This window comes from Capsicum annuum, chromosome 3, assembly GCF_002878395.1.
Source record: "Capsicum annuum cultivar UCD-10X-F1 chromosome 3, UCD10Xv1.1, whole genome shotgun sequence".
NCBI lineage: Eukaryota > Viridiplantae > Streptophyta > Magnoliopsida > Solanales > Solanaceae > Capsicum > Capsicum annuum.
The window spans coordinates 63,604,530-63,617,408 of NC_061113.1; the positions used below are offsets into that span (position 1 = coordinate 63,604,530).

The window sequence follows — 12,879 nt, forward strand, 5'->3', positions numbered from 1 at the left end:
AATTTACCAAAGATGCTGGCAAATTGATTTGATACCACAATATTTTATTTTTTTTTAAATGAGTATTAACTTTGCGTCTATATTTCTCTTCACTCCCTGTTGCAGCCTTGGCCATAATAATAATATTCAAAATGAAACACTTGTATTCCCTTGGTGGATAACTTACAGTAAATTTTCACCAAAAAAAAAATAAAAAAAATTACAGTATTTTTATGTATTCATTCCCCTGTCACGGATACCAAACATGGAGTTAACAATAAAAAGCTACCCTATCATTTCATGTTAACCCCCCCCCCCCCCCCCCTCCCCAATAAAAAACTCCAACTAGGATTTGAGTTTTGAACTAAAGAAGTGCTGATTGTTTCAACTTATTCAATTCATTTTACTAGAAAAGTTTGATTTTTTCAACAAAACACATCGTCATTGTTTAAACTTATTCAATTCATTTTACTAAAAAAGTGTCGGAGCCTGTGACTTTTACAATCAAATTTTCTAAGTAAGCTCTAACGGCTTTCTCAAATGATACTAGAAATCTCAATTGGTAGTTTGGTTAACAAAATTAAAATGTGTCAATAGAACTCATAAAAGGATTATTTTATGATTAAACATTTCCCAGGAGTCAAATCTAGTAACTGGACATTCTAATCAATGTTAAAACTGAGATGTCAACCAATTGTATCAGAATCCAGTGAGAGTCTTCTTCTGCATCTTTGTTATAAATTTTTCAAGAAGGGGATAGAAGAGTAATGTACATGTACTTTTAACTTAGTCTTTGAAGCAATGAAAGTTTCCCCCTCCACGTTTCCAGAACGATGAGCAAACTCTTCTCTGCATTAGTAGAGTTAGATTTTTGTGCTACGACGAAAACCAACTAGCCTTTTTAGCAAACATTCTCTGCGATATTGGCCTCAGATGCCTGTCTCTTGGAAACCAGTACGCCATTTTGTGTCTTCCCAGAGCAAACACGCATCTCATGAAGTAATTGCAATGATGTACTCCATTTGTCAAAGTTGGTTTGCGTGAAGATTACCTATTTAAATTTGGATGAGAATAGAACACATGTTTACCACCTGCAGTCGCAATAAAATTTCCCATTAATAAACGACCTTTTCAAAAACCACTTTGTAGACGCGGGTGTAGAACCAGACTTTGCAACAAGACTAACAGACAAGTGAGCAAACACAAAACACTTACAGGAATCCACATTCAGGAAAATATAAAATATATCTACACAAGCAAGAGTTGGGCATCCGAAATATGAGAATGGTTATAATTAGTATATGAAATTTAATGTAGAGAAGAACCTGGCCTGTGTGAGCTTGCTCATGTTGTGAATCACAAGCCTTTATAAAGGAAGGTTGTGGTAGGTTGATATCCTACGTAAAATTAGTAAATTATGGACTAAAATGGAGCGACATAACAATGAGGATTCATATGGCCAACTCCAACTTGCTTGGGATTGAGGCATAGTTGTTGTACTGAGGAAAACAAAAGCAATCGAGTGAGAAACCCAATTATAGAAAAGGACTTTACCTGTGAGCACATAATAAGATAGGAACCCGTCACTGTCCTTCTAGTAGATAACGAGAGATTCATAGACTAGAGGACTCCCAGCTGGCATAAACAGCTCCGATTAATTTCTCATGCAGCTTAATTCCAGAGCAAACAACTATTCCCCTATCAAGGCTTTCCAAGTATATCCCTTTAGAGAAATCAAGTGAACGCCCTCCTGCATCAGTAACCACACCGCCAGCCTCTTGTACGATGAGAACACCAGCTGCATGGTCCCAAATCTTCTCTTTGTACCCAGCTCTCGCAAATTTCATGAAAATTTCAGCATCTCCCTGTGCTATGGCGGCATATTTTACCATGCTATAAACACGGAGGGGCTTGTTTCTGCAAGTGGAGATTAATATGTTAGAGAACACAACTTATCATCCCTGAGAAGACACATGTGTTTGATAATGACAGTTGCTACACACCAACATGAAGTACAAGAGAACAGTGGAGAGATCCAATTGTCTGATGAAGAATATAACAGGATAAATAGATAACCAATAGTTTCAGAATTTTGGAGTCGAGACATTTGAAAATAACAATTCACAAAGGTCAAATAACATATGAACATTTTTCTTTTCTTATTCCTTTTTTCCCCCGACAAGTATGACATTTCTGAGGTAGTGGTATGGACTGCGTACACTTACCCTCCCCAGACCCCACCTGGTGGGAATATACTGGGTATGTTGTTGTTGTTATTGATTAAAAAAACGTTAGAAACAAGTTTACATTTTCAAGAAGAGCAGAGGAACTTCCTGGTGCAATTAATGAAATACCTAGTTCAATTTGCTGTTTAGGCTTTTTTTTTAAGAAAAAAATGAATTCTTGGAGGCCGACTGTAAACTAGCAGCAAATAACTAGAGATAGTTTTTCAACAAACCTAAGCCCAACAGAGGAAGCAAGTCCAGCTGCATAGGAGTGGTTTGAATTGGCTCTCTCAACTGGTTCACAAAAAGTTGCCAACGCTGGATCATCAATTGGAGAAACATGAACTTGTTTGGCAAAATTTGGCCATTCATATTTCCTATCACCATAAACCAATGGCTGGACCCAAGCTTCACCAGTACCTTTTCTTGTGTACATCACACATCCTTCTTCCAACATATCAGGTGAGGGCACTGAAACTTCTGATGAAATATGATTTTGCTGTTGCTTATTATGCCTGTCCCTCTTCATATGATAATTAGGACATCCTAGCACTCCAACTACAACCTCCCCATTATCAATAAAGGCTAGAGCTACAGCATATTGATCTCCACGCACAAACCCCAGTGTACCATCAACCGGGTCAAGAACCCAATGCCTGCCAAGAGGGCCCCCATTTGAATTGCAGCAACTAATAGCCTCCAGTATTTCTGAAGGCCCCAGGGATTTATCTGGACCTTTTAGACCATATCTGGAAGCTTCTGCTAAACATTCATTGACAGTGCTAGCAACTTTACCCAATAGACCAGCTGATTCAGGTTTGGAAAGAGTTTGAACGTCCTCTTCAGCTACTATGGAGACATTTTCGCTACCAAAAGTATTTGAAAGGATCCAACTTATAGTTGCTTGCACACTCCAATCTATCCATGCAAACAAATTGAGGGAAATACTTAGCGGCATAGGAAGAAATCTATGCAATATCTTTAAAAGACGCACACTTGGAAATAGTAATATAAAATTGCAGGTAGACACTAGACACAGTCAGAACTCTTCCACCCTGAATAATTTAAGGAATAGAAACAAACAGTAAAAACCATGCCCCTTTTTTATAAGGTAATTGTATTAATGAAGCACACTACTAAGATAGTACAGTGCAGATATAGTACAGTGCAGATACAAGAAGCGGAAAAGCTGGTTAGAAATCCTATTGTATCTCAAAGGAACCCAAAAAATCCGGCATTTATCAAACATCCAGAGCAAAATCGGTTGCATTACACCAAGTTTTTAAGTTCTGAAAACATCTATTCTTAAATAGTATATTGCTTTCCTCCTTTCCTACAAGCAAAACCATGTCCATTATAAGTGCAGTTTCTATTGAAAACTATCAGAATCCAGTAACAATTCTAAACAATATGAGTAAACAATCAAAATATGCTGTTTCACTCCCTTATGAAGTCAAAAATGACAGATATCATTAACCATCCAAAATAAACCTAAAGCATCTGAACTTCTTGTATTCAGCAATGGAAAAAGAATTTCTTTCCCCCTAACATCTCAATATTCCGCATGTTTAATTGACAAAAAACAACCGAGTTCACTGTTGCGTTTGCAATATATCATAGTATACAATGAAATACTTCGTTGAATATTTAGGATTTGATATTCATCAATAAGTACTACCATAAGAAATTTAATCAGCATAATTACGTCACCACAGCCAACTCTTTCCCAACAATGATTCAAATGATAATATGTTAAAGATGTGGAATATTGATCCCAAATACAAAATTTAGCAGCTGAATATCGAGTAATCCTGTTAACTAAACAAGGTGAAGAGATTTAAAACACACCTTCTTGCCTGACATTTTGCCTAATTGTCTGATCCCTTCACTGGTCAAACCAAAGACACAACAGACTCGCTACATGGAAAATCATACATAAGTCAAGCAAGGCGAACCATTTTTATGGATGTCCTCTTGCATATTAGTAAACTCAGACTCATCTTAAGGACTGAAAGTAATCTACTACTTGACCTTTGTCTTTGAAGCTGACCATATGGTGAAGAACTCACGGAAAATGAGAAAAGAAATAAGCGAGCCAAATTATGCAACCATAGAGTGTCTCCTCGATCTATTGACAATTTCGGTTCCTTATTAAGTCAGGAGTAGAAAGATTAAAAAGCTCCAAACGAGCGGATGTGATTATCAAAGTGATCCTCAGTGTTTTGCTGCTGCTTCTTAACATAACAACCACAACTGTCTCACAACCTCAGTGAACTTAAAGTGCTTGTTAAGCATAAAGATCAGTTATAAAGTATTAGGAGCAGAAGACAACACAGTGAAGTTTTTGTGTCTAGTAAGAATTCAAAGGATGTGGCCTAAAGGCTAAAGATCAATGAAGTAGGATGAAATCACGGAATACCAGGGTCCAAATCCCAGTAGGCAAAATAAACGTAGGTGATTTCGTCCTATCTGCTGCAGATGGAGTTACTTGATATATGTGTTGGGTGATAGCAAGTACCTAGCGCAATTGTCGAAGCGTGCATAAGCTAATCGAAATATCCTCATGTTAAAGAATAATCTGGACTTGCTTTTTCTATTAGGCTTCTAAACCAAGCATGTTGAGACTGACCAACAGTTCCCCTGATTTGAGATTATGAATTAAGTCGTAATAGAAACATCATCATTTATCTCACCGTCCATGAATTTTCAATTGTCATGTGAACCCCATTTCTTTCACATGAACAGTGAAAATGAAGGGCGAATAGGCAATATTTTATGTTATCTAAGGAAATAACTTCAGCAATTCTATGGTCTCCACTTTCCATAAACTTAAAAGCATGTATGCCTCTGAAAAGGAATTTTCTCCTTGGACATTTTAGGAACACCACTACCAGATAAAGAGATATTAACTTTTATCAGAAGAACAGCATTTGTAGCCCTGGTGGTTAAACAATGTAACGAGGGCTTTTATTTCAACTATACAAGGAATGTAAAATTAATATTATCTTAAGAGTAATGAGAGCATTCTCTACATAAAATTGTATACCAAAATTGATGTTTATTCCACTCTTTCATCATTTATTACTTTCTTCTTGTTGTGGCTGAAGGATTGGACCAAATTAAGTAGTTTTGCCCTTCATTTCCACACAATTCTCAATTTGTATCCAAACCATTAAATGACATAAATAAGAGGATTCTACTTCTCTTCTGGATTCAATAAGGCATATTGATTAACAAGTCATGAACAAAAGCTATGTCTTTGGGAAGTGGACTTAGACTACTATTTGTCTAAGGTAGAGGCTAAGAAAGTTGTAAAGGAATGTTTCAAATAACGCAAATTGACAACTCAGTGATAAAGGATAATTGAAAGATATTTGAATTGATGTTGTTTAGTTGGTTATGTGGTAATTGTGTTATATCCATTGCTGTAGAAAATGCATTAGTTATAAAAGTATCAGTCGGTCATTTCCAGGTTCTACCCACTAGATAATAGTGCTAAAATATCGATCGCTGTAGAAGATGTGTTATTTATACAAGTAGCAGTTGGTCATTTCCAGGTTCATCCCACTATCTAATCGAGCAAAAAAATATATTACTAAAGACAGGGCAAGATTTACTGGAGTGGCATAGTGTGTTGACTCATTTGACAGACTCCTATTGCATGTCGACTTATCATGTTGTGGATGGCATTCAGCCGACGTCACTTGCTTCAAAGGGAGGGAAAGCAGTTATGCTGACAGACAGTGGCATAGCATACTTTAATAAAGCGTGTTCACCCGACTTCAATTCTTACATATGTGGGTAATTATATCTTTCAAAGAAACAAGATGTATATATACAATAGGCCAACACTATTTAGAAGTAAATATCAATTTGAGACCGGAAGCAAAATCGTAAAACTGCCACAGTAAACAGTCAAAACCACATCTAAGTTGAATTGTGGCCCACATTCTTAACTCGTATGGGAGTGGTTATGAGATTCAAGCTGAATCACCCAGCTGGCCTAACGTGAATCTGATGATAATGTTGGCAAGTTAAATGACGCATCTCGCCTTTAACGAACCAAGGACCAATCACCAGAGTCTTCCTCATAGAGCTCCACGTTAAAAACGAAACCATTTCTTCCTTTTAGGGAAAGGGGTTCAAATCTCCATTACAACTCTCCAATGTAAGCACACATAAATCATCTCAATGGGATCGTTTACCGTAAGCTTTCACTTAGTCTAGGAGTGGAGTCACGTAAAGATTATATTATTTATATATGATTAAAATTATTTAACAACATACCCAGTTTAGTCCCATAAAGTGGGGTCAGGAAAATTATCTTTATGTACACATTCATATTTTGTATCACCTGCACGAAATCCTGGCTCCAACACTTGCACACTCAAGTAGACTCATACAATTTCCCGTTATATAAGAAAATTGTAAAAAACAAAAGCATTAAGCAGAACCCAAAAACAAGAAAAAGAAAAGGTACCTGCAATAGTAACGAGAGAATCATCATCCTTAGACTTAACTTGGTCATCATCAAATGTGTTAGATAGCAAACCTTTTTGCACCTTTTGACATAAAGCACAAGCCATATACACCACCTTAACACCCACATTCAATTCCTCCCAGTATTTCTCGCTATCCATATTATTATTGTTGGATCAATAATTTCACAACCCAAAAACCCCACTTATAGATTTGGTTAAGTGGAAGGTTGGAAAAGGAGAAAAAGAAGAATACTGAAAAAGTGAGCACAAATGTGGTACACTTTTGGTTTTTGGTGATAGTAGTATAGAGAATCTCAGCCACGGTACTCCACGAAAAGTGGTCTGTTTAGTGTAAACTTCTCCTTCGTATCTTCTTCGTTTTACGGCTTAATACATTATGATCCCCACCTTGTAGTACACCTTTTTAGAAAGGGAGGTTTTTATACTCATGTCACTATTTTCTAAATTATGACACGTGTTATTATTCCCCCTTTTTTTTTTAAATTGCCTTTCAAATATCCTAGTGAATTTCATTTAGATCATATATATAAGACGAGCATGACCCATATCAGCACGGATTCAATATTGAGATATTTTAATTATGTATATAAGTTAAATTAATATCAATTCGAATTATAAATTATAAAACATGAATACATAAAATTAACATATTAACTACTTGATAAGTATTTTTTAAGAAACCAAGTCTCACAAGATAATTATGTATATTTTATTTATATAAATGACAAAATTCGGTGCATTTTTAAGTTTTAAATCTTTAATCATATGATAAAGGGTTATCTAGTCATGCATATTATATCACATGTTACTTGCAATTAATACTTTAAAATTGCATTTTACTCTCCTTCTAAGTTGATATAAACATTTTTGCTTTCATTTTCTCATTCTCTTTATTTGTCAAATTGTTCTTTGAAGTTAAATCAAATTAATATTTTAAATTTAAATTTTAAGTGTTTCAAAAATTATATAAAAAAGAAAAATATATGTTACCTTTTTTCATATTAATTTAAGTTATTTGACTTTGAGAGCACGATAAAACATACTTATGTAGATGTTTTATTGAACTATGCTTTTATATATATTCCTTCCATTGAAATATAGGAGTCGTTGTTAGGGCGTATAAAATAATTTAATAGAATGTATTAGTAATGTCCGCATTAATAATGCTTGAATTAGTAATATTGATATTATTTAACATTATTTCTTATACATTGCTGGTGTGATGCATTGGAACTTGCCTTTTCAATCTTGATATACTTAAACAAAAATTTTTAAAAAGTGAATTGCATATATATTCTAAGATTCATCCGAGATTTAGTACGGGCTCAATATATGTTATTTTTTTGTCTTAATTTATGTGACACAAATAAAATTTAGATAATCAATCATATATTTAATATGTTTTTAGATATTTTAAGTTGTTAACTATTGTAATTTATAATATTTTTGTGTAATTTTTAAATAATATACGTTATGCTCCTTGTCCAAACTTTCATGACATTGATAGTCAATTATATTAGTAAAATAACTGAAGTTTTAAATTATTGTGATTTCTAGTACTTTTCTTCTATTACAATTTAAGTGACACTAATTTAATTTTGAGAGCCAATTAAATATTTTATATCTTTTAAATTTTTATGTTGTTAATTATTGTGATTTATAGTATTTTTACATATTTTTAAAATATATAACATCTTAAATTATTTTTAAATATTTTAAGTTGTTAACTATTGTAATTTATAATAACTTTTTATGTAAATTTCAAATAATATATGTTACTCTTCTTGTCCAAATTTTTATGTCATCAATAGTCAATTATATTTTTTAAATAATTTAAATTTTTAATTATTATGATTTATAACACTTTTTTCTATTCCAATTTAAGCGGCACAATGTTTTGATGGTCATAATAATTAATTAGGGGTGATTTAGTAAAATCACGATTGAAGCAACAAAACAAACATGTCTTAAGTGACTTATAATAACTAACTAAAAGTGATATAGCAAAATTACTATAAACAAAATACTTGTGAAAAAAAATTTAAGTGGACCTCATATAAGATGTCAAGTTAGTTTAAAACATCAATAATTAATTATCATTTTATATATTTTACCTTTTTATTAAATATTATTAATTTTTTTAATACTTAGATGACTTATAATAATTAATTAGAGGTGATATTTAGTAAAATTATGGTTGAAATAATTGAAGCAGACATGTTATAAATGTAAATTTTACCTTTTTAATAAAATATTATTATTTTTGTAATATTAAATAACTTATAATAATTAATTAGGGTGATATAGTAAAATTACTATTGAAGCAGACATATTATAAATGTCTATTTTACTTTTTTTAATTAAATATTATTAATTTTTAGTACATAAATTAATTATAATAATTAATTATGGGTGATATAGTGAAATTATGAATTTAATATTATTAGTTTTTAATAAATAAATGACTTATAATAATTAATTAGGGGTGGTATAGTTAAATCACGATTAAATCAGCTGGAGAAAATATGTCGTAAATATCTATTTTATTTTTTAATTAAATATTATTAATTTTTTAATATATAAATAATTTCTAATAATTAATTAGGGGTGATATAGTAAAATCACGGAGTAAGCAGATTGCTGAAGAAGGCATGTCGTTTAATATATAAATAATTTCTAATAATTAATTAGGGATGATATAGTAAAATCACGGAGCAAACAGACTGCTGAAGCAGGCATGTCGAAACCCTCTCTTATATTATATAGAAATATAAACTCTTTTTTTTTAATCTATACCACGTTCATCTCTTTCTCTCCAGTTTTAGGTATTTAATAATTTTCTTCTTTAATCACACCCCGGGACAACCCAACAGTCCTTTCAAATCTCGTCGGACTTTTTAATTTCCTAGAAATTTATAAATTAATCCATCGTTATTGCTAAACACTGAGAGACTAACCATATACTAGGGGTATATTTATAATTAATTTACAGATACAACATGGAAATTCAGATAAACATAACTTTACAAATTATGAAGAAACATACAGTGATCTTAATAACTACTACTTACATGTCTTGGTTTGAAGTAAGGTTTCCCTTTCGAAAGTCCCCTTAAAACTTCCAGCTGCTGTAGAAGAAAAACTATACACACTTTGGTCACACACACCTTTTTTTTGGAAGAATAAACTTTGTAAATTGAAATTAAGAACTCTTTGCACTAGATCTCTCTTGTTCTCTTGTTCTCGCTTTCTTTCTCTCTTGTCCGGTAAAGTCTTAAAGTTATGATATTTATAGGCATCTGTGGATTTTAAATTCGAACTTTAAAATGTGTTGAAGAATCTTTTAGCATGTTGGGTACACTTTGTGGGCCCCATCATCACATGACTAAATTTCTTCTTTAATTCATATCTATCCACCTATTTTTCACTTGACACTAATTATTTAGTTCTTACGCCATCCCTTATGTCTTTGTCTTTTGTGCAAATCGTCATTACTTACGTCTCTAGATTGTGTAATGCTTCTAGGTAGAAATTCATTCTAGAATCATCGTCTTCATTCGGGTTTTGAGCGAACTGATCCATTGCTGGATCATAATCTTTACTTTCTCCGCTTGAAAGTCCTAGTCTTGTTCCAGATCTTGTGCCTTCTCTTGATATCAAGGAAATTCTGGGTCTTAACTCAAGCTCTGGATTTTCCATGACTATTTCTTTGATTTTTTCTTCTAATACTTTATTGATTGTGTCTGCTACTATTTGCTCTATATTCTTTCTATTATTTTTATTTGTTCGTAGATAAAAACCTTTCTTAATTTTTTCTTTTGTAGAATTACCTTCTTCTTGAGTCTGAAAACTAGCAATCTGAAAACTAGGTAGGAGAATTCTCCCTACACTTTTTAGCAAAGTGTCAGCCATCAACGGGTTTGATTTATCTTTACCAGTTACCATTTGCACTGGACTAGTTGTATCCTTACTCGATATAATAGTTTTTTCTGCATTCATTGAGGAACACACACCTATCTCATCCATTTTTAAAGGAGATAGAAAACTCATTGGAACCACTTGTTGAGTTCTATGGGTCTATTGAGTCCGCTAAGATAACCATAATGAAGAATTTTAATACGATCTTGCAATATACTTATGTGTTCTGTCATTTGTCTTTTCACATTTACAAGGTTCTCACTGTCTTGTCTCAAAGTTCATTTGCGTGGTTTAATCTTTTAAAAGCTTTCGTCATTGCAGAACAACCCCAAACTATGATTTTATTTGTGTCTTTCTTGATAATGTATTGAGGAACTTCTTTCATATTTAGTCTTAATGCTAGAGTAATATAATAGTTTGGTCCCAAATTTCCTCGAGCATAATCTAACGCTTCAGTGAGGTCGTTGAAACCTTTAAAAAGAGGTGTTGTTTGACCTTTAATAGAGTCTATTATTTCTGTCCACGCCTAGAATACTCCTTGCGCCTGTCCTCTGACGACACCATAAAATCTAAATCTATTAGTGGTATTCTTTTCTGTAAAATAGTATTATAAGCTATCCATAGATTGTCTATCAGGCATATTTGCTGCTTGTTTACTCTCACGAATGGTTTCAATCTGAAAGTCAGGTTATCAGGTTAGGCGGTCCGAAGACCATCCTCTCCAGCTTTGGATGTTCTAACAATATATGTGGTCTGAAATGAGTATTACTCATCAAAGTATTTAAATAGTCTTGGGAGGATGAGGCCCTGACCTTGCCTTTTCCTTTTCCTGTATACATATTGAAACAAAAAGCCGTTAGTTGTTTCTTATCATAAGTCTTCTAAGTTGACCTGCCAGTTTATTATCTTTTTCTTTAATATGTTTTAGCACAATATTATAGATTGAAGTGACATCTAAAAAATTTAACCACCTCCTTCTACTACTGTTTTTTTCATTTTTTCTTGTGATAGAATTTTACTATCCCTTCATAGTCTGTTCTTACTAATACCTCTAGTTTGTTTAATATGTAGAGTTTGAAACTATTTAGACCATAAATTACTGTTAGAGTTTCTGCGTCTATACTATTCATATTACCTTTCTCTTTATACTTACCACTTTGGTACACAATTTTTTTCATCTTTTTTATTGTTGTATTTATTAGGTTTTTCTTTTAATATTGCTTCCCATCCTTGGAGACTTCCATCTGTTTTAGCCAGAGAAAATTAAAGGAAAGATGTTATTTAAGTCTTGATTGAAGGATTGGTGATACTGAACAACTTAAAGGGTCAAACATAATTAGGAAACTTGATTAAGTTAATTGTGGACTTGATTAATATTTTCAAAACTTTATAATCTTTTCAAAAATATAAATCAACCCATACCTCTCTCCTTTCCAAATGAACCATCTCTCTCGACAGTTTCTCTCAACTCTCTCCCAACCAACAGTTCTACAAAATTTCTTCGTTCAATCTCCTGCGACTTCAACCTCCGACGACAAAGAGTTGGGAGAGTTCCTTTTCGACTTTCAACTGTCAATCGGCGTGACAACAGTGTTCTCCAGTGACAACAACTTTGAGTTCTTTGTCATCTCATTTCTTCTTTCACAGGTAAAAAATTATATTTTTTTAGTTATGAAGAAAAATAGAAACTTGAGCCAACTTCTCTTCTAGTATTGGTTAACAATTTAAATATTTATTGCTTAAATTTGAAATATGGTCTGAAGAAAACCCTAATTTCTGGCATTTCTTCTCTACTCTTTCTGGAATGAAATATAATTTTTTGTTGTTATTGTAGTTCTTGTTGTCGAATTATTAATTCAATTTGTTGGTGTCTGTTGAATTTTTTAAAGTTTAATTTTTGTTGTTTGTGTTAGTACAAACGCAAAACAACAACGTTGGTGATTTTTGGTCACTGTTGATGTTGCTCTATTGAACAAAATCCCGTTACTATTTTTTCTGCAACAGATGAACCATCTGATGCAACAGATGGACATCTGATGCAACAGATAAAAATTTGATGCAACAAATAAACAATCTAATAGATCATTCATTTATTGCGACAGATGACTCTTCTGTTGGAAGAAATTTAAACAATATTGACAGTTGATAACAGTTCCAACAGATAACTCATTTTGCAATAGATGAGTGATCTTTTTAAATAGATGAGTGATCTATTTTTATTATTTCCAATAGATTAATTATCCGTTGCAACAGGT

At 32.7% G+C, this 12,879-nt stretch overlaps 1 protein-coding gene across 1 annotated transcript; it reads right to left on the reverse strand.

Moving 5' to 3' along the window:
* Positions 1-554: 554 nt before the first annotated feature.
* On the reverse strand, positions 555-7,160 carry LOC107863787 (PAP-specific phosphatase HAL2-like). Its single transcript, XM_016709922.2, has 4 exons — positions 6,685-7,160; positions 2,438-3,122; positions 1,534-1,896; positions 555-1,070 (listed from the first exon to the last, which is right to left on the reverse strand). Exons 1-3 carry the CDS (start codon positions 6,842-6,844, stop codon positions 1,593-1,595), a joined length of 1,149 nt encoding a protein of 382 aa, XP_016565408.1. The 5' UTR covers positions 6,845-7,160; the 3' UTR covers positions 555-1,070; positions 1,534-1,592.
* Positions 7,161-12,879: the final 5,719 nt, after the last annotated feature.

Bases quoted from the DNA above. Each gene is read 5' to 3' on its own strand.
- LOC107863787 (XM_016709922.2), bottom strand. From the start codon at position 6,844: ATGGATAGCGAGAAATACTGGGAGGAATTGAATGTGGGTGTTAAGGTG. The intron at 3,123-6,684 runs GTACCTTTTCTT...TTGCATGGATAG, and splicing joins TTCTCTCGTTACTATTGCAG to ATTGGAGTGTGCAAGCAACT. The intron at 1,897-2,437 runs GTTTGTTGAAAA...CTCCACTTGCAG, and splicing joins GCTTCCTCTGTTGGGCTTAG to AAACAAGCCCCTCCGTGTTT.